This window comes from Neolamprologus multifasciatus, chromosome 18 (genome assembly GCF_963576455.1).
Source record: "Neolamprologus multifasciatus chromosome 18, fNeoMul1.2, whole genome shotgun sequence".
Taxonomy (NCBI): Eukaryota; Metazoa; Chordata; class Actinopteri; order Cichliformes; family Cichlidae; genus Neolamprologus; species Neolamprologus multifasciatus.
In genome coordinates, this window is record NC_140456.1 from 22,447,605 (window position 1) to 22,470,930 (window position 23,326).

At 42.1% G+C, this 23,326-nt stretch overlaps 3 protein-coding genes across 3 annotated transcripts; 1 reads left to right on the forward strand and 2 right to left on the reverse strand.

The window, feature by feature from the left end:
- Positions 1-1,187: 1,187 nt before the first annotated feature.
- LOC146497906 (ubiquitin-conjugating enzyme E2 R1-like) lies at positions 1,188-7,290 on the reverse strand. Its single transcript, XM_085142024.1, has 5 exons — positions 6,493-7,290; positions 6,290-6,376; positions 5,787-5,884; positions 3,783-3,917; positions 1,188-3,165 (listed from the first exon to the last, which is right to left on the reverse strand). Exons 1-5 carry the CDS (start codon positions 6,676-6,678, stop codon positions 2,955-2,957), a joined length of 717 nt encoding a protein of 238 aa, XP_084998150.1. The 5' UTR covers positions 6,679-7,290; the 3' UTR covers positions 1,188-2,954.
- Positions 7,291-7,913: 623 nt separating this feature from the next.
- On the forward strand, positions 7,914-20,694 carry cactin. The gene is made up of 10 exons (XM_085142016.1): positions 7,914-8,265; positions 9,349-9,952; positions 10,046-10,141; positions 10,316-10,461; positions 10,574-10,736; positions 12,429-12,543; positions 14,923-15,115; positions 15,292-15,414; positions 15,510-15,832; positions 15,929-20,694. Exons 1-10 carry the CDS (start codon positions 7,961-7,963, stop codon positions 16,417-16,419), a joined length of 2,559 nt encoding a protein of 852 aa, XP_084998142.1. The 5' UTR covers positions 7,914-7,960; the 3' UTR covers positions 16,420-20,694.
- sema4e (semaphorin 4e) lies at positions 16,605-22,237 on the reverse strand. The gene is made up of 15 exons (XM_085142015.1): positions 22,107-22,237; positions 21,802-21,947; positions 20,336-20,398; positions 20,160-20,258; positions 19,952-20,051; positions 19,755-19,862; positions 19,531-19,682; positions 19,209-19,387; positions 18,938-19,094; positions 18,602-18,824; positions 18,359-18,474; positions 17,938-18,110; positions 17,797-17,849; positions 16,696-17,687; positions 16,605-16,636 (listed from the first exon to the last, which is right to left on the reverse strand). The coding sequence occupies exons 1-14, from the start codon at positions 22,213-22,215 to the stop codon at positions 17,128-17,130; spliced, it is 2,238 nt and encodes a 745-aa protein (XP_084998141.1). The 5' UTR covers positions 22,216-22,237; the 3' UTR covers positions 16,605-16,636; positions 16,696-17,127.
- Positions 22,238-23,326: the final 1,089 nt, after the last annotated feature.

Here is a 23,326-nt window from a genome sequence, read left to right on the forward strand (position 1 = left end):
TAATATGGCAGTAGCTCAGTCCATTTATTTGTGCAGACATGGTCAAGACAACCTCCTGAAGTTCAAACCGAGGATCAGAATGAGAATGAAAAGTGATTTAGGGACTCTGAACGTACCATAGTTGTTGGTCCCAGATGAGCTGGTCTACTGGGATTTTCCCACACAACCATCTCTACAGTTTAGAGTATAGTCAGAAAAAGAGAAAATATTAAGTGAAGCAACAGTAACTAACTAACTAACTAAAAAAAAAAAAAAGCAATGTGAATGCAGAAAATTTGAAGATTTTGCCTGAAATGCTTAAAAATATTTGAAATATTCAAAGCAGTTTCTGATTGGTGTCAGCCTGTGTGCCTGCTTGTTTCTATACCACTCAGTCTGCTTATATCACTGTCTTTTACAGTCATGTCTAAATCTGCTGAGTTTGATTCCCACCAATCAGGTGAATTGATGAAAGTTACAAAAAAGAAAAGCATAAGCATACGTCTCCAGAAAAGGTTTTGGTACTATAACTGTTTCTGTAGCACAAAGTACGCAGAAGTGTACAAAATAAGAATAACATAATGAACTAGAAATAAATAAAAATAGATCTTCACATTGAGAGCTGCTGCACACAGCTTGTGAAGCAAACGGTGCAGTCTGTTGTGAAATCAGTGGATTTCAACACGTAGTGGCAAATAACATGACACATGCTCCAACATGAAACCTGTAAATGGCCTGTATTTGTATAGCGCTTTACTAGTCCCTAAGGACCCCAAAGCGCTTTACACATTCAGTCATCCACCCATTCACACACTGGTGATGGCAAGCTACATTGTAGCCACAGCCACCCTGGGGCGCACTGACAGAGGCGAGGCTGCTGGACACTGACGCCACTGGGCCCTCTGACCACCACCAGTAGGCAACGGGTGAAGTGTCTTGCCCAAGGACACAACGACCGAGACTGTCCAAGCCGGGGCTCGAACCGGTTCCAATTACAAGGCAAACTCCCAACTCTTGAGCCACAACCGCCCCAATTATGTATTAAGGAATCAAGAAGAAGCAGCCTTTACCTTATAACCTTTTTTATAAATAGCTATGCAGCTTTACTAATAATAAAACCAAAATATTAAAAATTCTTAATACAAAAAGTAACCCGTTTAAATGCAGGCATACAAATCAAGTGAAACAGAAGAAAAAGCACTGTGGGGTTTTTTTTCTTCCAAATAAATCTTTATTTTTTCAGTTTTTAAATAGCTGAAAAATAAAAAAAAAAATACACAGGTGAATAAAACAACATAGTAATCATTCATACAGCTATATGTGCATATCTGTCACGGTTCCTGTTAAAGATGCAAACCAACACTGAAGACCACCGAAAGAGGAAAATAGTTACTTTTTCTCAATTGTTGTGTCACATGTAATTCATTATCCTGAGAAATTCAGTATGACTTCCCAATTTAATTAAAACAATCAATATTGCTGATGAAAAAGTTCACACAGAGCACACCCACACACACACTCTTGAAGAAAAAAAGAAGAAAAAAGTCCAATCTCAACTAAGACAGAATAGCAATGGAAGAATAAAACATGATGGTCTTGTTCACTTCCGAGGACTGGCAGGAGAAAAAAAGAAAAGAAAAGAAAAAAACCTTGTTGAGAAGTGTGGGATCATAGATTATGAGACAATACCTACAATTGTTTCTGTCAATCAAACCTAATAATCTCGTCATCACATAACTCATTCTCAAGCAGAAAACAAAAAAAACAAAACACAGGCATAACATCTATCTGAAGAAAACAGTAAAATGAAAACAAGCTTGCAAGAGAGAACACAAAGAGCAAACAGAGTGCAACAAACGGTTACCAAATGTTTTGGGCTTTCTTTAAAACACACTTCTTTTGGTCTTTGGGTCAAGTGGGGCCCATCAGCGAGTGACCTCTCCCGAGGAGAAATGCAATTCTGATCAATAATTAGCTCCGCCCCAACAACTCCCTCGTGATCATCCTACACAACTCTTAATCGGAACTACTTCAAATAACACAACCCTACACTTAAAATGACAGGAGAAATACATCCAACAGTAACCAGAAGAAAACACGGCAAAGATCAACTTCATGTTAGGAAAAAAAAAAAGAAAAAAAAAAAGTTCACGTGAGGATTTGACCTTCCGATTGAGCCAGCCGGTCCTCCGGGCAGAGAGTCCTTGTTGTTGAAGTCTTTGTCATCACGCGGATCATGACGTAGATAAACAGTCCACCAGTAAAAGAGACAAAAAGCTTTGAAAAGAAGTTCCGGCATGCACAGGAACTTTGAAAACATCGTCATGTGACAATTAAGGTCTTGTCCTATCAAAGCGGAACAGACTGTGACACTTGGAGAGGGGAGAAAAAAAGAACAAACAAACCAAAAAACAGAATATTTGCAGCACACCAAACGTGCTGTTTGAAGTCCTCAATCTTCTGTTCATCACTGTGACCAACTAGCAGTGAGCAATAGCCAGTTACAATTAGGGAAAGAAAGATATGCAAAAGACAGGCTGAGAAATGTTTGGAAGTGTTTGCACCAGTGCAAATGTTGCTATTGTTGACAGTTGGGTTTTTTTGTTTGTTTTTTTAACCCCACAACACCTTACACTATACATGGGACTGAGAAACTCGGCAGGGTATGTGAGAGTTATGTTTTTTTGTTTTGTTTTCCTCAAAGTAAGGATTTAGGTGATGATAAAAACTGAAGAAACTGGTGACTTTTGTGCTGGTGCAAATCTTACCAGGTCAGAGCCTTCCTCAGCAAGGCATCAATTTCAACCTCCAAGACGCATTCAGAGGCGAGAGGAAAAAAGCTCTGTGTTGGTTTAGAGGAGGGAAGCTTCCAATCTTTCTTGGTTGTAAACCTAGAATATCTGGCAACCCGGGCAGAGAGAGGAAGGGTAGCACACGTCAGCTAAGATCGGGGTGCCTGCCGCAAAAAAAGCGCGTCAGGACTCCTCATTGCCCGAGTCGTCTTCGTCATAGCAACAGTCGCCATCCTCGCCTTCCACGTCGTCTTCGTCGTAGCAATAGTCATAGAAGAGGTCGGAGCCTTCGTCGGGGGCTGGGGCGCGTGTGCGGACGCAGTACTCCGCCAGCGTAGTGGGCACTTTCACGCCATCGCGCTCAGCTTCAGCCTTGGTAGCCAACACTTGTTTTCTGAGGGGAGATCAGAGTGGCGTCATTACAAACAGCTGGAGATTTACTATCATTTTCTGTCTTTCCATAAAATATCAACCAAATCTGAAGAAAAGTTCCCACCTTATCCGCCAAGAGTCAGCTGATCTTTTGCTACATGATTGAAGCCATGCAAAATGTTACCTTTATGCTATCAATATTTTATAAGTACAGAGTCCACACACCCACAACAGTCATCTGGTTAGGTCGCCTCCGAGGTACTTCCCTCTGGAGGTTTTTTTTGTGGCACTTAAAAAACACCTGCAGTGGATTTGCTAACACTCTTTCACAATTTGATTTTGCCAAATGTTTAAGTGAACTCCAGCTTTGAACATTCAAGATTTTTATTTTCAGAACACATTTATTCCCAGAAGAATGGCGGTTTACCAAGATTTAATAATGCACTGGACAGTTTTAGCTGTTTCAACAATCACTACAGCTGTATTTCTCTGCTTGATGCAAGGCATTAGTTTGACCCTCTGAATCAGTAAAATCTTCTCCATAACTACGGGATACATCTGACATGAAATGACTTTTGTTTTGCACAGCGACTGAGTTTACACCATTTCTTTGAACTGTGAATCATGCAAACTGTTTACCTGATGATCTCCACATACTCCCGGTCTTTGCCTTTGCTGTCTCTCCATTTGCGGTACATGACAGACGCGTCCACATTGGCAGGAGAAAAGGTGTTCGGTTCATTCAGCAGTGAGATCACACTCAGCAGAATGGTCCTGGAAGCAAACACAAAGGTGGCAGTCAGCATGGCATGTACTGCAGGACATGAACACACAAGTTATGGGAATTAAAACAAAAAGAAAAAAAAGGAACTAATTTCTACTTTCTCCCTTATGTTCATTTTTTTAAACATATTTTATTTTAGTATTGGGTGAATTTAGAAATATGGATAAAGAGTCACCAATTATGGATATAATGCTAATTATTCTGGCAGATAATAGATTATTTTAAATTTTTCAAAAATGCTGTAAATGACAGTGAGGTAACTTGCTCTGGATAAAACAATGAGCAACTAGAACACTGGACTGTTTTGATTAAAACAGACCTCTACGCCTTTGTAAATCTTATTTAAACAAGGTTGAGGAGGATTGTTGTCCTAAGACAGGGGTCAGCAATCTTTAACACCAAAAGAGCCATTTGGACCCGGTTTCCACGCAAAAGAAAACACTGGGAGCCGCAAATACTTTTTGAAATCTAAAATGAAGATAACACTGTATATATTGTTTTTACCTTTATGCTTTGTGTGAACAACTAAGGTGTGTAAAACTACATTTTATTTATGTAATTAACGCATTTTGAACTCTTAAAGAAATATAACAAGAGGAAAGACACCCAGCTGAACTAAAATGATCCATGTAGCAAACAAAAACTGTGAGCCGCCACCCTTATATCGCCTTTGGGCTTTTGGAGCCTTGACCTGACTTTTAAAAAATAAAAGCACTATGCTGCTAAAAAAAAAAAAAAAAAAGGAAAAGAAAGAAAAATAGATATTTACAAAATTCTGCCTAAATATGTATTTTACCTGGTTAATGTGTGTGGCGGGGCGTGGTCTGCAGCGCCGCTGCAGGGGAGGCGGACGCACCTGAGCGGCACCCGCAATCACGCCTCGCCGATTTAACGTCTGTGCGATCTATGCTGTTGTTGGTGTGTGTCGAGCTGTGAGCTGAAAAGCTGCAGCCGTCTGTGTGCGCACAGCAACCGTGTGTGAAAAGTGGTCAATAAAGAGATGCTGAAAAGCATGTTCATGCAAACATCGTCGGGTCTGCCGTGATATGTTTACAATGGGACTTCTGCTCCTGAACCTCTGCGCACAGCGTCCGCAAATCGGGGCTGTACGAAGTCACTTTCATCTTTACGCAAGACTGTAAGCTGTCATCTGTGAGGCGTGAGCAGTGTTTGTTTTTAACATAGTTCACGGTGGAGAACAGCTGCTGACATAATGTGGATCCGAAGATCCATAATTGGCCTATCTGGGGTTCAAAGTCTCGATAAATGCACGGCGTTTCGGCGGGTATACTGGCTTCCGCGAGTGTGACGCTTATTTTGAGCGATGAAGAAATAATAGAATATAATTGTATTTTTATATTTCAATATCACAATAATCTAACAATTTAGAACTACATGTTAAAAAAAGAACTAACATAAATAAAATACACTTCAGCTAAATACTTTTAATTTATTTTCCCAAACCACGCGGAGCCGCACCATAAGGACTAAAGAGCCGCAGGTTGCCGACCCCTGTCCGAAGACAACAACGCGAAACAACGCTAATATTGTCACTGAATGTTCAGCATGTTCAGAAATGGTGACTTTTGTATTTTTGTGTAATAACTTGTGCATGGATAATGCCTCCATACTGCAAAAAACAACAGGCGACTCAAACTGCTTGAACTAACAAGGTGTATAATACATTGAATGCCCACATATGGATTCAGTTTCTAGATACAAGTAAAAAGAAGCCAATGAAGACGAATGTCATGCGATAAGACTCTGACTCAGGTAAATTATTGAAGTGGCTGAGACAGGACAAAGACGGGAGGTACCCAAGAAAGGAGAGACATGAGAGATAATGAAGGAGTGCTAACCGGACGTTCTGGGTGGGATTCCATCTCTCTGAAGGCAGCTCTCCGCTCTGTGGGTCGTCCACTGGAGGGTGCAGTATAGAAATACACACATCTCCATTCTAAAAAGACACAGAGGGGAAAGAAAGCTCCTTCTAATGTGATTCAGTCAAATTTTAGTTATAGAGCACTTTTTAAAAAAAAAAGAAAGAAAAAAAAAAGGATCTGATAAAGTCCTGTATAAAAATACTAAACACACCACACAAATAAATAAATAAAAAAAAAAATATATATATATATATATATATATATATATATTTTAACTGCCAGCAACCTTAAGGGAACATATGTCAGCAGCTCAGATATGTATGGTGGCTTCAAAAACAAACAAACACATTTTTTTAATGGGTCTAATGGGCCCCATGATGCAAGTGGTATTTGATCATATGAATCATGAGGCAAGCCTAGGACAGCTGCTCACATCACAAACAGCAGTGGGAGGGCATTCAAGTATGTCAAGTTGTTACCTCATAGATGTTGGGGTGCCACATCTTGGTGAGGAAGCGGAAAGCCGGAGGGGAGTAAGGGTAGTCTAGAGGAAACTTGATTCGAGCCTAGGACAAAAAGAGACCTTTGGGGCTTGAGTTGTGTGGCAATCTTTATTCATTCAGTAAAGCCTGTGTATTGTATTACATTAAGTGAAGTAATCACACCACTTTGGCTTTCTTACCTTGAAATATCCCCCTTCATAGTGAGTGTTTGGTGGTCCAAAAATGGCCACTTCCCAGTTGTATAAATCAGCCTCGTCCACCAGTGTTATTTTGAATCCCTCCACGGGCTCCTCCTGAAGGCTCTTCAGTTCCAGCATGAGTGCTTTCTGTGAACTGGCTACATGAGGGGCGTCGGGTTGCGCCATAATGTTGTTGTTGGTGGAGGTCTGGGTGGCTGTCGGGATATTCTGGAGTGAACAGCGGACAGTTTCCTTCTGTTCACGCGAACACGGCAAAGTCAGCCTAATAAGCCAAGCAGCCTTCCCCGAAAACAACAACAACAGTACCGAGACAATAAAACAGGCCAAACGTGTCAGGCTGTGCTCGAGCCAAACAAAGGTGGCGTTGATCTGTCCCCGAAACAGAGGAATTATTTACCAATGTCAACACTCAGAGAAATCTGCAACTGACCAACCATTGTGTCAGACCCGCGCCTCCAGCTTTAGCTGATCTACCTGGCAGAACAGCCGCGGATATAAGCCGTAAATCTACTGATAGCTGTAGGCTAATGGGAGCTAGCTAACAAGCCCTACCTCACCAACCAGATCGAACCGATCCTAGCGCGGCGCGAATACTTCCTAACCGCATACAAGAGCCAGGCTAGGACAGAAAACACACCTATATACCCAAACCCATAAATTCTTTACGGCAACAGCCGGAAAATATAGCTCATACGGCCATAAGAGAAGACAGGATAGAGAAGAATGTTGCTGAAAGGAGTCCCCTTTCCTCTACAAACAGGCAATGGCGCCCTGTGATATGCGGGATTTGTAGTCCAATTTCCACCTGTCAACATTATTTTTCCCCTTTAGAGCAGCAAAGAAGGCGTGCGGTGACGCATTCAACTGTCTTATTACATAAGTTTATATAAAATTAAATTTACCCAGAAAAAAATGATAGCTTTTAGAGCAATAATTCTTTAACATTTTATTTGAGAGAGAATTTAGGGAACTGCATTTGCCACTTTCTGACGTCACAAAAACGCCAAATATTGTTCGTGCTTCTGAGCTGTTTTCACCCTGAAATTATTTCAACACACTGACGGTTCTCAGTTGTATTCAGATGGTACTCCGAGGAGGGGTGTGGATTTCATAAAAACAGCAGTTAATAAACAGCGGGGCATTTGTTTCTAGTTTATTTTTCTCAAGGTTCTCGTGACGTAAATAATACGCGCCATTTCACAGAAAGCCCCTTTGAGGGGCCCCTTCGCTGCCCCGTTAACTAGTTAAATATATAACGGGTTTATTTTATTTTTTATTTTTTAAAATATGACCTAAAAAATTTGAAATATTGACATTATTTGCTTTTTAATCGTTCCAGTGCCGTTTAACCTGGTACAAACATAATATGTCTTAAAAAGGCCCATTTGTTACATCTTATTTATGCGACAAACTGGTGTTGGGACCCCCTATTGAGAGAAAGTTCGCAATGAGTTCTATGTCTCGACGTCGGGCTCGCTCCAAGTCCAGAAGTCGGAGCCGAGATCGGCTGAACAAGTCAAGAGGAAACAAGTCTAGATCCCCAGATGAGAGGAGAGACCACAGTCGGTCTGCCGACTGGAAAACGGCAGCTCGTGGTAGGGGAAGATCCTGCAGTCGGGACTCCAGCGATGGCTCTCCGGCCCGACGTCGGCCTCAGCACAGGGGCCGCTCTGGTTCCAGCAGCGGCTCGGAGAGCAACCGGAGGCGAGAGACTCAGAGTCAGAGGAACAGGTCGAAGGGTCGGTCATCAAGGTAATCGCTTTGCGAATCGGAGTTGGCTGCTTACTTGGGATTTTATATATTATGATGGTATTAGCAGGCCTCATTTGAACACATCGAGTGACTCCGTAAACCTAACGTTTTTCTGTCCGAATTGCGACAGCGAAAGGACACCAACAAAAACTACCCTTTTTGGGGGGAATTCCAGGAATCAGCATGTATCTATGCTTTTGCTTAGGCGCTAAATATAATTTGATGTTGACTTGCAGAACTGAGCAAGGCCTTACATTTAAAAAGGAAGAAAAAAGATGTGTCTGTTGTTTTATTATTTGAAGAACTCATACCACCAGTGCGTGTGGCGCAGTATTGCTTACTAGAAGGCAACATGCCAGTGAGACCTTCGTAGATATTCTGTCTATCCATCAATCAATCATCCGAAGGTTGTAGTGGCAGCAGGCTAAGCAGGGTATTCCAGACTCCCTTCACCCAAACAACACTTTCCAGTCCTTGCTGGGAGATACTGAGGCAGTCTAGCTCGGGGTCCCCTCCCTAAGGAGAAGGCATCTTATTAGATCATCAGGGTTTTTTCCCCCCCCAATATCAGCTTTTTAAAAATGTATTGCCGGAATCAAATTTAAATTAACCCTTCTTTTTTGAAAAGCAAATTATATTTCTGAATTGAATCTTTTGTTGTTCTGTATGATTTTTAATTGGATGTAGGTAGGGTTTAAATCATTGTACAGCATAAGGCTTGTTGTCACTGCATAAAATATACATAAAAGGGATGTGTGCACAGTATATTGCTGTATCGATGTTTGTCCCTTCCTTGGTTGAGTGCCAGGCTGCTGCACAGTAATCCAATCAACTGATAGCAATGCTGATGTTCAGTGGCGTTAGTGTTTATGTGAATGAAACACCTTCTGTAGATATAATCCCTATATCAACTTATTATGGTAACTCCATTGCATGTAAAATAAATAAATAAATAAAATAAATAAATAGGTTTTTAACTGTATTCAATGGGACCTTACTTTCAGAGTTTCCTGTTATGTGGTTCTTCTGTAGTTAATATTGTATTCCTGCAGTTACTGTATTAAATCACACTTTCTGTCTCAGTCCTGATTCAGATAATACAAAAATGAGAAGGAGGAGAAAGGAACAGGAGAGTCATAGAGCAACATCCCGAGAGAGGAGAAAGGGAAGATCCCAGTCCAGTTCTGACTCCCATGATGGAAGCGGCGACAGAGAAAGGAGAAGAAGAAGGAGTCCTGAGAGAGGGAGTCCACCGAGAGACAGACAGAGGAGGGAGTGGGACAGAGAGAAAGAGAGGCACAAGAACAGCGTCAGAGACAGCGACAAAAGTCGAGAGCGAAGGAAGAAAAGTGAAGACAGGGAGCGCGGGAGGAGTAAGAGAAGCCAAGAGAAGTCTGACCGGGGCAGAGGCAAGCAGCGCTTCAGTTCGAGTGAGTCATCTGAGAGCTCAGAGTCTGATTGCGAGAGAGGCGCACTCAAGGAAAAGGAGGAGAGGAAAAAACAGAAGGAGATGATGAAAGCTCTTGAGACGCCAGAGGAGAAGAGGGCCAGAAGGTTGGCAAAGAAGGAAGCAAAGGAGAAGAAAAGGAGAGAGAAGATGGGCTGGAGTGAGGAGTACCTGGGGTACACCAATGCAGACAATCCTTTTGGGGACAACAACTTATTGGGGACATTTAAATGGCAAAAGGTGAGTTCCTGACTGCAAAAGTTTGGATATTTGCCTGTCATAACCTGCCTTTGAGACCTTGTATCCCATCCACGGTTCTTTTTGCTTCCTCAGGCGTTAGATAAGAAAGGTATCGGTCATCTCGGAGAGAAAGAGCTCAAAGAAAGGAACAAATGTATTCAGGAGGAGAACCGTAGAGAGCTGCAGAAGGTAAGAACTGTGGGATAAAAATCTTCCACATTAGTGCTCACACAGTGCCTGACTTTTTATACAAAAGCTTAAAAAAGGGATCGAATTTCAGTTCCCAGGCAAAACATGGAGGATCAGTTTTAAGTTTAGAGATTGGGAACCGCATATTTATACACCAACTTTATGTTGATGTAGGTGAAGCAGCTGCGTCTGGAGCGGGAGCGAGAGAAGGCCATGAGAGAGCAGGAGCTGGAAATGCTGCAGAGAGAGAAAGAGGCAGAATATTTCAAGACCTGGGCTGAACAGGAAGACAACTTCCATCTGCATCAGGCCAAACTAAGGTTAGTGTGGCTCTTACTCCCCTATGATTGGATCAGTTTGTTTAAACTTCCACCTTCTACATCTATTTATCTAATTTACCCTGCTTCACACCCTTGTTCTTTGTCTCTGCAGGTCTAAGATTAGAATTCGTGACGGCCGCGCGAAGCCGATCGACCTTTTGGCGAAGTACATCAGTGCAGAAGATGATGATTTGGCAGTGGAAATGCACGAACCATACACGTTCCTCAATGGGCTCACGGTCACTGACATGGACGACTTGCTAGAGGACATAAAGGTTTGTAGATGTGCTTAAATAAAGTGTAAAAGTTCTGTTTATGAAAGGACCGATTTTAATACAGTGTTTCATAATATGCCCATACAGATACAATATTAAAAACCCATCTCAATTTGTAGTGTCAAGTTTAGACTGTATGTAAAACATAACACCACTCACTGCGTTATGAGCTACTGCTATGAAATCTCATGTTATAGTACTGTGCAAAATTCTTAAACTATCCCGTTTCTTTATATTTTGCTTCCTGATGTTAGATGTTATTGACATTTTTTAAGTGCTCTTGAGCAATAGTTCTCCTGGCTTCCTGAAGGCCTTTCAGTGCTCTTCTTTGATCACTGGCATCTATTTTGCTTATTTTCAGTCCAGTCCTTGTACCTGACCTTTCTCAGAGGAGTCTTTGTTTGTTAAGCCACCATGAATCATTCGAGCATGAAAAGAGACCTTACCTTACGCAAGGGATGGATCTGTGCCATGTGCCATTTATCATCGACAGACAACTTGGCAAACAACCAATTTGAAATTGAATCTTCAGGCACTTTGTTACTCCACAGCACATTTCTTTACTTCAGTCAAGAACTGTCTCAGTGGAGGGGTGGCAGGAAGGAAAGGAGGAAGAAAGGGAAACAGGGAGGAGCGGGTTAGGTATTCAGCTGGACTGAATCTGTTCAAAAGGTCTTGTAAAGTAATGAATCCAAATTTGAAGTTTTTCATTCAAGTTGTCATTAACATGTACAGAGGAGGTCTAAAACATTCTGTAAAACATGGTGGGCTCTCTGTCATAGTTTGGGGCTGCTTTTCAACCAGTGGTGTTGGACAGGAAGTCAGAATTGACTGAATTATCAACACAGGAAAAGAAAATGCTGGAAGGCATCTGATTGGCAGCGGCTTCATGACAGTGATCCCAAACACACTATCAATTGGCCTTCCCAGTTTAACATTATTGAAGCAGTGTGGGATCATCTTGATAGAGAATTGAACAAAAGGCAGCAAATATCCAAAGAAGGACTTTGAATTTCCTTCAGGAAGCTTCGAGAACTATTCCTGGAGACTACTTATTACAAGTCTTATTATTATGTATTACAAGAAAGCTGTCTAAGAGAGTTGGTCATACAAAATACTGACTTTCAAGCTTGTTGGAATTGTATATTTTTTGCCTTTTATATACTGTATTTCTATGTACGTTTGCATCAATCTTCCTTTTCTAATAATGTCATTAATGATATAAAGATAAGGGGTGGCTCAAGACTTCTGCACAGCACTGTAGATAGTATTAAGTCCTAACATAAATATTGACTTTTACTTTGTAAAATACCTGAGCACAGATTAGTGTAAGTATCCACACAGCAGATGGTGTTAATTGGTAATTGCTTTAAAATTCTCCATTTGTCAGAATCACTTCAAACATGGTGGGGAAGTCCAATTCAGGGACTCAGATTAGCAGACTTCATGCTTAGCAGGCTACCACCTAGTATGGCCACCTAGGAAGCGACCATCTCTCACACTTCAAGTCTTAATAATATAAATGTCACAGAATAAAGGTGCTATTAAGAGGCAAATCAGCTGTAGGTTGTTTAGTGTAAATCTATATTTATACATATTTACTGTAAACATGTCAAAAGATGCATGTTAACATGTACTGATCTTAAAGTGCAGCATAATTAAAAGATTACTGCATGCGCAATGTTCTGGTAGGTGTACATGGAGTTGGAACAGGGCAAGAACGTGGACTTCTGGAGAGACATGACCACCATCACTGAGGATGAGATCAGCAAACTGAGAAAACTGGAGGCCTCTGGAAAAGGGCCTGGTAGGACACCCTTCACATTGTCCCTCTCTAATGGCTTTTCTCCTGATATGATTCTCTTTTTTTTTTTTAAATTACTGTAATTAAAGTGGAACCCCGACTTGCGAATACCCTGTTTCACAAAAAATTCAAGTTACGAAGGCACTGAACGGCAATATTTTTGTCTGTGTTACGTCAAAACGCCCGCGTAACAAAATCCGCTAGCTCTGATTGGCTGAGCCTACAAACCCCACGACGCCTTCTGAATTATGTGACAACCCCTTGGCTTCCGTACTTGCGCTTCACTGTTCCACTTGAACGACGCAGCAATTAGCCTATAGCCTGTCGTTCATCCAAAATGAGGCCTGCAAGTGATGCGAGTGAAAAGAGGAAGCGTAAAATGCTCTCGATGAAAACAAAGAGAGAAATTATTGATAAATATGAGCGAGGTGTGAAACTTAGTGCTATTGCACGCGAGTATGGCCAAAATCCTTCGACCATAGGAACAATTCTAAAAAGAAGTCATCAAAGCAGGTAAACCTTCAATGGGCACCACCATCATGTCCAAAAGGAGGACCCCCATACACGACGAGATGGAAAGTCTTCTCCTTGTTTGGATTAAAGACAAGGGAAAGACTGGCGATACCCTCACAGAGACGATCATTTGCGAGAAGGCGTCTTCAATTTATAATGATTTAGTAAGTAAGGCAGCTTCCAATGAGCAGCACACCGCATCAAGGTCCTCGCAGGAGGCACCCCCAACCTCCCCAGAGTTCAGTGCATCGCATGGGTGGTTTGATCGGTTCAAGAAGAGGACTGGCATCCACTCCGTTGTGCATCACGGCGTAGCAGCAAGTTCCGATCACAAGGCTGCCGAAGAATTTGTTAAAAAATTGGAGGAACTTATAAATCAAGAAGGCCACATCCCCCAGCAGGTATTCAACTGTGACGAGACCGGCCTCTTCTGGAAAAAAATGCAGCCGCGTACGTATATCATCGCGGAGGAAATAAAGATGCCAGGCCACAAGCCCTGTGTGCTAATGCCAGTGGGGACTGTAAGGTCAAGCCACTCCCAGTGTACCACTCAGAAAATCCGTGTGCCTTCAAGAAACACAAAATTTTAAAGGAGAGGCTCGAGGTTATGTGGAGGTCCAACCCCAAGGCCTGGGTGACCTGACAGTTCTTTGTCGAATGGGTCAACTTGGTCTTTGGCCCTGCTGTCAAGAAGTTCCTTGAGGAGGATGATCTCCCCATGAAGTGCCTGCTGATCATCGATAACGCCCCCGCCCACCCCTCTGGCCTCGAGGACGACATCCTGGAGTTCTCGTTCATCAAGGTTCTCTTCCTCCCTCCCAACACGACCCCTCTCCTCCAGTCCATGGACCAGCAAGTGATCTCTAATTTTAAGAAACTGTACACAAAACACATGTTCAAACGGTGTTCCGACATAACAGAGTACGCAGCTCACCCTCAGGGAGTTTTGGAAAAGTCATTTCGACATCGTTGCATGCCTCAAGTTGATTTCTTTGGCATGGCGGGAGGTGAGCCGTCGAACGCTGAATTCTGCCTGGAGGAAGCTGTGGCCTGACGCTGTTGCCCCTCGAGATTTTGAAGGCTTTGAGGGGGAGGAGGGGGAACCTCAATCTGATGTCGAGGTTGAGGAGATCGTAAATCTTGGCACCACCCTGGGACTGGAGGTTGACGAGGAGGATATAAACGGCCTTGTGCATGAACATCAAGAGGAGCTGTCAACGACAGAGCTGCAAGAGTTGGAGACGATGCAGCACTCATCAGTACAGCAACAATTCAGCAAGGAGGAGGAGGAGGCCGTCATACCATCGGCCGATATCAAGTGCATTCTCTGCACTTTTCAGAGGGTGGCCGATTTGTCGAAAAAAATCACCCTGAAAAGAACTTTACCGCTCGGGCTATTGAGCATTTTGGTGACGTCTGCCTCTCCCACTTCAGATCCATTTTGAAAAGTAGACAGAAACCGATGTCGTTGGATAGATTTTTCACAAAGAGGCCAGCAGCAAGTCAACCTTCAGGTGAAAGTGTGCCTTAGAAGGCGAAAAGCGATGAAAGTGGCAGAAGTGATTAGTTAAAGAACATAAAAATGCACAAAAAATATAAAATAAAAAAACAAAGGATAAAATAGAAAATTAAAAAAATTATACAAGTTTAAAAAATATGTAAGTTTTAAGGTTTAAAATGTTATGTACACACAGTATATGTATGCATGCATGCATACAGCTGACACACACATATATATATATATATATATACACTTATTCCTCTAATTTTGAGTTATTGGTAATATTTTTACCCAAATGCGATACTTCTTAAAATACAAGCAGACATTACAAAGGTTCCACTGTATTAATTTATCCGTTTATTTCTCAGGTGATCGTCGTGAGGGCATCAATACAGCTGTGAGCACAGATGTTCAGTCTGTGTTCAAAGGAAAGACATACAGTCAGCTGCAAGCACTGCACCAAAACATTGAGGCAAAGATTCGGGCTGGAGGATCCAATCTTGATATCGGTTATTGGGAGAGTCTGTTGCAGCAGGTCAAAGTCTACATGGCCAGAGCAAGGTATGACAGTGATGTGTCAATGCCCACTGTTTTTGGCTGGCTTAATAAAGTTGAGTCCCATCTTTATGCAACTTAATATCACACTGCTGTCTTTTTTGGCCAGGGCACTCTTATAGAAGAGATTTGTAATCTTAAGTCTGATTGTTGAAAACTAAATCTAACTTTTTATGCTGTAGGCTGAGAGAACGACACCAGGAGGTGTTGCGTCAGAAGTTGTTCAAACTGAAACAGGAACAGGGAGTAGAGAGTGAACCTTTGTTTCCCATCATCAAAGAGGAGCCTAGGAGTGAGGAAGATGAGTAAGTTAAAATGTACAGACCTGAGTTGCAAATTCCTCTTTGCACTATTGCAAGAGGTGCATTGTAAAATCTAAACCAACATTTCCTTATTCCAGTGAGAGAGGAGGGCAAAGTAGAGAGAAAAAGAGAAACACTGAAACTGAGCCAGAGGAGGGTCCGTCCACATCTGCAGCAGGAAGCCAAGATGAGGAAGGCGGCGAAAAGGGTGACAAGAAGGATGGAGAGGAAAAGGATGAGGTTGTGGAGGCTGTTCTGACGGAGGAGGACCTGATCCAGCAGAGCCAAGCGGAGTATGACTCGGGTCGCTACAGCCCCACGTTGCTCATGCAGTCTGAGCTGCCGCTGGACACCCACACAATCACCCCAGAGGAAGATGCACACCGGCTGCAGTTAGCACGCAGACAGCTCCAAGTCACAGGTATGAGATGACAGCAAAGCATCCTCCCTGCAGAAATGTATAACCATGCATATTGGGAACTGTAGCCTCACTGTTTTACCACTTTCTGTCTGTCAGGTGATGCCAGCGAAAGTGCAGAGGACGCCTTTGTGCGACGGGCCAAGGAAGGCATGGGCAACGATGAGGCCCAGTTCAGCGTTGAGTTTCCGGTCACTGGGAAAATGTACCTGTGGGCAGACAAATACCGCCCCAGGAAACCACGCTTCTTCAACAGGGTCCACACAGGCTTTGAGTGGAACAAGTACAACCAGACACATTACGACTTCGACAACCCTCCCCCTAAGATAGTCCAAGGTTACAAGTTCAACATCTTCTATCCAGATTTGATCGACAAGCGATCCACGCCTCAGTACTTCCTCGAGCCCAGTCCCGACAACAAGGACTTTGGGATTTTAAGGTTCCACGCGGGCCCGCCGTATGAGGACATTGCTTTTAAGATCGTAAACAGGGAGTGGGAGTACTCGCACCGACACGGCTTTCGCTGTCAGTTCGCCAATGGGATCTTCCAGCTTTGGTTCCACTTCAAGAGGTATCGCTACAGGAGATAAATGCCACAGATCAGTACGGACCAAAGCTGCCAGTGACTGGGTTTTACACATGCTGTACAGTAAAGGTGCTTTGTTGTTTTTGTTTTAGCTGCTCTCTTAGAAAAGCAGTATTAAAGCTTCATATCACTGTACTGATGTCTAAGAAAGCAAAACTGTAATTTAGTCAAAAAGTTACACATTAAAGATTTTTTTTCATTCTCCTTTTTACTTTTGGCCACTGGTTAATGGGTTTCATACTAACTTCACAATAGAGATAAAACAGTAAGCATTTTAAACTCGCTGAAACAACTTAAAGAACATATAAAAATGGTTTAATTACAATAAAACAAAGTCTTGGTAGCTAGTGGTTACAGAATAAGTGGCTCGATTTCAATTACTGTACATTCCCTGTTTAACAAAAGTCATTGCAACATATTCCAATCTGTGGTACTTTAACAATTAGTAGGAATTTAAGCACAAACCTGCATATAAAACAAAAAGGCAGGAACTCAAGTACATCATATTTGTACCAAAAATAACTTAGTTTTATCAGTTTTATTTATCAAAACAAGCATTTGAAATTTACATCCAAGTTTCTATGCAAATATTACCGCTGAACCCATATTCTCATTAGTTCAGGGCAGAAATGAAACAGTTTCGGTGTCCCCCGCATTGATTTGACTCTAAAGTCTATCTTTGTTAATGTCATGCGCTTCAGCTTTGTGACTCTCAGTGTTGGTTGTTGTTACTGTTGCTGCTGATGACCACGGACTTTTCCTCTCTGGGTGCAGCTTGGTAGCTCACACCAGAGTGTAAAGCCTCCTGGTTCTGGCTCTCCTGAGGTTGCTCTTCACTTTTACTCTTAAAGCAACTCCAAGGCAGACACAGATGGCCTTTGTAAAAGTTCCAGGCCAAAAGGGCAATAAAAGCAAGCCCCAAAAGAGCACATGCAACCTGCAGTCCTGTAACTGATGCACAATCAGTCTGAGCTTGGGTATCCAGTGTCCTATCACCTGAGTCTGATAGCTCAATTGTGACCAGATGCTCAATTACAGTTATGCTGTGCTTTTTAGCTCTGGAGTGCTCCACAGACAAGCAGCGGTAATGACCGGCATCGCTTAATGAAACATTCTGGATCAGAAGTCCGTCTTGTAGCTGAAGTGCAGCTGAAGGCGTCAGATCGATATTGTTCTTCTGCCACATGATTTTTCCGAAGCTGGAAAGGGGTAGACAGCTGAGCTTCAGGTCCTTACCTTCCCGGACGGACAAATTCACAGGCTTGATAGGGTCTGAAATTTCAAGAGACACCCATATATCCATTTTCAGTTTGACAACTGCAACAGATCACATGCAGAAACGTGCAAACTCCAGAAGATTCTGTTTCATGAATAAACTCACCAGCATCAGGACAAAGGGAAGCATCTCCAACTTTCACACTTTGAATTATTTCACTACAAAAAAAAGAGCAAGTAAATGGAAAATTAGTTTGAATATACAACATCAATATCACTTGGTTCTTATCTTTAGAGTGATGCCTACTGGTGTGATTTAGAAATGAAAACACATTTCCCCAGAGCACTGTTCCAGCCACAGTATGGGTCTCTGGCTAGAACACAGTCCATACAGGATGAGGACCTCTCACAGGTGGCCAGTGGTATCTGGGCTACTCCAGTGTCTGAGCCTGCATAGAGCTGACCGTGTACACCTTGGATCTATGACAGAAACACAGAGCACCGATGATGCTGATGTACATTGACACCAAACATATTGAACCTGTTTATTCTTTCTGAGAAGACTCTTTATAAATAACTTAAATATGTGTTTTTTCACATTCTTGATGAATCCAGTCTTGCTGAAGGATAAAAAAAATAAAAATGTACTGGACTTCCTGAAACTATATCACTACTGAGGCATCAGTTGTGATATAAACTTTTTTAAATGAATGGTTATCTCAAATTACCGTGATATTTGAGAATTTAAGAATCTTGATTGGCTGAGGGGGGTGGAAGATTTGTACTTCCTCTATGATGAACATCTCTCTGTCGTAGTTCACAGCTTTCAGCACAGTGCCTTTGTCTTTTGTATAAAAACAAGAAAACATATTTACATGCATAAAGTCCAGTATGCTTACCACTGTTAAGTCATCAAAAACAGCAAAATGGACAATAAACAGGAAGTGACAGAATGATGTACTGATGCAAACCTGTGCCTATAAACATCACGGGGTACTTGTTGCCATCTGCAGCTTTCATTTGGTTTACTATGATTTGTGTGAATGTAGCTCCTCTGCGCACCAGTAGAGGTTTATCTCCTATTGGCTGGATAACCTGGTCCATGAGGGGCTTGTCCTTGACAAACTGAAGGGTTCGGTCTGGTAGATCCAAAGTTGCATGTATTCCCGCTTTACGAGCTTCATTATTTATACACTAGCAAAGTATCAACAAAAAGGAAAGAGAGCGGGGTGCAAAAAGGAATCAGCTTCCTGCTAGGGTTTTCTTTTTAAAAAAAAAATGCACAAGAAAATTTTGGGAAGACTTACAGCTCCAGGCCGAGGGACGGGCACTTCTCCGCTATACATCACCCACTTAACAAAGGAGGTTTCTACGGGGACTGGGGTCTTGTACTTCCCCTCTGCAAACACTCGGCTTATGTCTGACACGCGGTACGCACACACTGCAGACAAGTCTGATGTGTCCCTTAAATAAGCACACACAGACCAAACATGCAGGAGATCTTAGCCAACTGGTGTCCTAAAGACATAAAAGAGGAAGTTAGCCTTTTCCTTCTTACACAAACATATCCAAACTTACGACTGTGCTGTGAAGACGGTGTAAAAAATACAGCTCTTCCAATCCATCTCGGGGTCACACCAGCGGTATGCGTCCCGGATAATGTACGGCAGCTGGGACTCCAGCACCGGACAGTCTATTCTAGCTTTCAAGAAGGTTGTCCACTTTTTCTGCAAAGTCCTTAGACCGCCAAGATCCCCCTGTGAACACAGAAATGCATAACAGGAGGAAAAATACACATAGCAACGAAACAACGGAAAGGGCTGCAGGAACACAAATGGAGTAAGTGCCATTTATGTGCCATTGTCATTGGAAGCGCATGCAATGTAAAACCTTTTATCACCTTGCAGACGCGGGCCACGCGGGACACCACCAGTTTGTTGTAGCAGTCGCACTCCACAGCGGTCTCACTAAAGAACAGGTAAACTTTGTCGTCATCTCCGCTTTCACTTTCTTTGCCCTCTGGCATCTGAGCCATGGAAACAAAGGTGGGCTCTGGCACAAGAAGAAAAGAAAACTTTAACTTTGACCCAACTAATAGGTTAAAAAAATTTTTTTATATCTTACCATTAAGCCAGGAGCTTTTAAACTCAGTCCGTATGTTACCAGACGAGCGCATTAGGGCGGGTTCAGAGCCGAGGAAGTTCATTGATGTGGCTGAGTAAAGATCATCACCTAACGAGACCAGAGAGCAAAAGAAAATATGTTTGCTCTGCTAATCTTTTCAACACGTTTCTTAGTGTAGTTGGCAAATTTCTAACTACCTGCCATGATTGAAGCGTATCTCTGGAAAGGATCAAATGGACACTTCCCTTTGCCATCGTCCACCTTCTTTTCAAAAGTCAATGCATCACCTGAAAAGGACTACACCGGCAAACACCGTTTTATCTTTGGAATTATTCTGCACTTATTGGGAAGCTGATGAAAAGCCACAAAAACCATCTATTCAATCAGTTAGGGAATTTATCTCACCACGTATTTGCACTCGGGATCAAAAGCATTGGTTCCACACACATACATTCTGTCATCTCCCACCTCATGCAGGATCCTGATATAGTTCAAGCACTCCGTCTGTAAAAGGAATTCAAGAACCAGTGACTGCCTCTGCTTAATGTAAATTGACCTGTACAAAACTACAATTAACCAACCTCTGCATTTTTTCCTTTGTTTTTACATTCTGTCTTTTTTGTTGGAGTTGCTTCCCATGCAACCTAAAAAATAAAAAACATAATTTTGGTCACACTTCAAAAAAATTAATAGAAGTTTTGTTGAATAGGGTAAAGTTTGGGCCTGTCATAATAACTGATTGATGACAAACGTTAAGACAAGTCCACAACTCTGACATTGCTTTCATTACTGGTCACACTACTCTGTGTGGTAGGAGAACATGTTTCTCAGGGCTAACAGGTTTCTGCTATACAGAACAATACTATCAACGTTTACATTTTTTTTAAAGGAAGCACAGCGGCTGTTAAGATGGTTAAACTGTGAAGATGTGGCTAAAATTGTTGCTGAAGAGGAAGTGTTGCAGCTCAAATGAGATGATCTGCTTTACTATGTCTGCTAGCTTTGTTTACACTGTGTTAAGAATCAACGGTCAAATACGCCATGATATTTGCCATTTTTTGACTGTAGCTGATCATTAATAAGGTGCAATCTGAGGTGGAAACAGGATAAATTCATGTGAAGGAAGAGTAATTTAAGGACAAAGTTTTAAACAGGTTTTTTTTCCATCTTTGAAAAATGTGTCAAAAGTCTGTGGTTATGAGGCTTCCTGTTAAGCTGGTGGTTGGTAAATGGTTGTGTCTAAATGATCACATCACACACAAAAAAATATACATCAAGAATTGGACTGTGCACATTAGAAGAGTTAGATCAGTTCACACTGTTGTTGAGGAATTAAACAAATGAACCCGTGTCTTTTGTTTTCCTGAAGTTAGGCTCTCAGGAAGCACCATTTCCAGATCACAGATGGATCAATTCCAGCTCGCCCCTACTCCCTCCTACTCTGCAACAAAGCTGTGAGGAATAAGTTCTGTCTTGTTGCCTTTTGACAACCAGCATGTATTTCAATGGATCTGTGAGCTGATTTTTACTCAGCGTTCATGGTAGATAGAGTCTGTGAATTTCTTACAGAACCACATGAAAAGGGCCAATAACATCAGTGGCTCAAGCGATGGGCGAACATTTTAAGCTTTCTTTTCTTTGATAGATGTTGAAACAGTTCTATCAGAATCAGAATCAGAAAGACTTTATTTATCCCCAAGGGGCAATTAAGATACAACAGAGCAGCATGATGTTGAATGTAAGGACATAATAAATAATAACTAATAAACACACAGAATATACAGTATGTACACAGTTTCAAAATTACACAGTTTTAAAATTAAAGTGTCTGAATAGGTGAATAAATAACTGTAAGTGACTTAAAGTGGGTAAAGTGTCGGCAGTATAAAAAGAGTGTAGAATAGTTTATGTTTATGGGTATAGGAAATGGTCTTATCGGCTATGTTGGGCACTTGCCCTGGATTGGTGAAAGAGATTGTTTTAAAAGGAATAAAGTGGGTGCTGCCTGTTAAAGAAAAACAAACAAACAAAAAAACGGTGTTCTTACTGAAGCACGTTTCTGGGAGATGTTATAGAGGTCAAGTGCGTACACTTTTTCCCTAGCACCAAGCATGAGCACGCCTTTATCTTCTATCAACAGCATGGTGGAGTAGTTATAGACATCATTCTCACTAAAGAAACAAGCATTGTCCCCTAAAGGAAAAAAAAGAGACAGCAGACAAATGATTAACTCGGCAACCACCAGTGATTAAATCCCATTTCCTTTTGAGTCAATCCAAATTATGAGCTAACACAAGCTGACGCACTGTAAGTCAAGTTACAAGTTACACAAGACAAAAGAGCAGCACTTACTGTGATAAGGCACAGATCTGCGGGGGATGCAGTTCAGTGGTAAGTTTTCCTTGGCCATCAAGGCCAGAGGCAGCAGGCAGAAGACAGTGAGGGACAGCAGCAGATTCATGGCTCCTTTTGCTCAAGCTCAGAGGATTTTTGTCTTTATTGTTTCCTCAACAGTCAGTCATAGAGCGGTAAAGGCGGCAGGGTGGCATCTATGACGTGACGTGGTCTGTGGTGTTTGAAGGGTAGCAGCCCCTTTGCTGGCCCCGCTCTGCAGGCTGTCCATGGGGAGATGGATGGCACGGACCAAAGACACAAAGGCGATGGGGGCTGAAAAATACAAGGGTGTACAAGATATTAAAAACTGTTCATGAGTAAAGAAGGAAAAGTATAGAACCTTAATGGATGTACAGCAAAACACCAGGACAATAGCTGACAGGGGTAAACATTAAAGTGCATCAAAACAAAGTGTAAGAAACTTAGCCAAAAAAAGGGGGAAAAAAGAAAGAAAAGTAAAAGTAAAGGAATCGCCAGAAAGGACAGAGTGAGCTAAAGTCAGCACCGCAGTAATTCTGTCAGTGCCATAGTGATGTTAATGCAGGGCCATGAAAAGCATTCAGCAGGGTGCAGGGATGTCAACCTCAGCTCTCCTGCAGCACCAAGCACCGAAACAATGAAAGATTCACACAGAGTGCCAAATTCTGGGCTCGATTAGAGACGAGCTCTTGCACAAAGTTGGCTGCAAGGAAGTTAGATGCAAGAGTGGTTTCACTGCACAGAGCAGGACACTGAGGGTAACCTTTAATTAGGTCGTTGTTACAAAAGGAGCATCTGTTTTCATTACTCTCACAGTAACCAAATTTGAAGTAATGGTGTGTGTGTTACCTGATGAGCCACAACATGTCAGAGAATGCACCCCGATAAGATTATTTAGCCTTGAGGGCCAATCCCAGCTTCACTCTACACCCACATGCAGGCGCACACACTCACAGCACAGTGCCTCTCATGTTTACGTTCAACTGAATGTGAACAGTAGAACAAACCCGATAAGTGTGTGAAAATCAATGTGGAAACAAAAATCCATAAAATAAATGAGAATTTAACAGTACGCTACTTAGCTAAATTAGTTATAATAATAGTAATAAAGTACGTTACCCCGTGTAGTGAAGCTTTAACGTGAAATTCCCCCTGAAGCTGTTAATAAAGTAGCTGTTGCAGGTTAGCTAAGAGTGAGC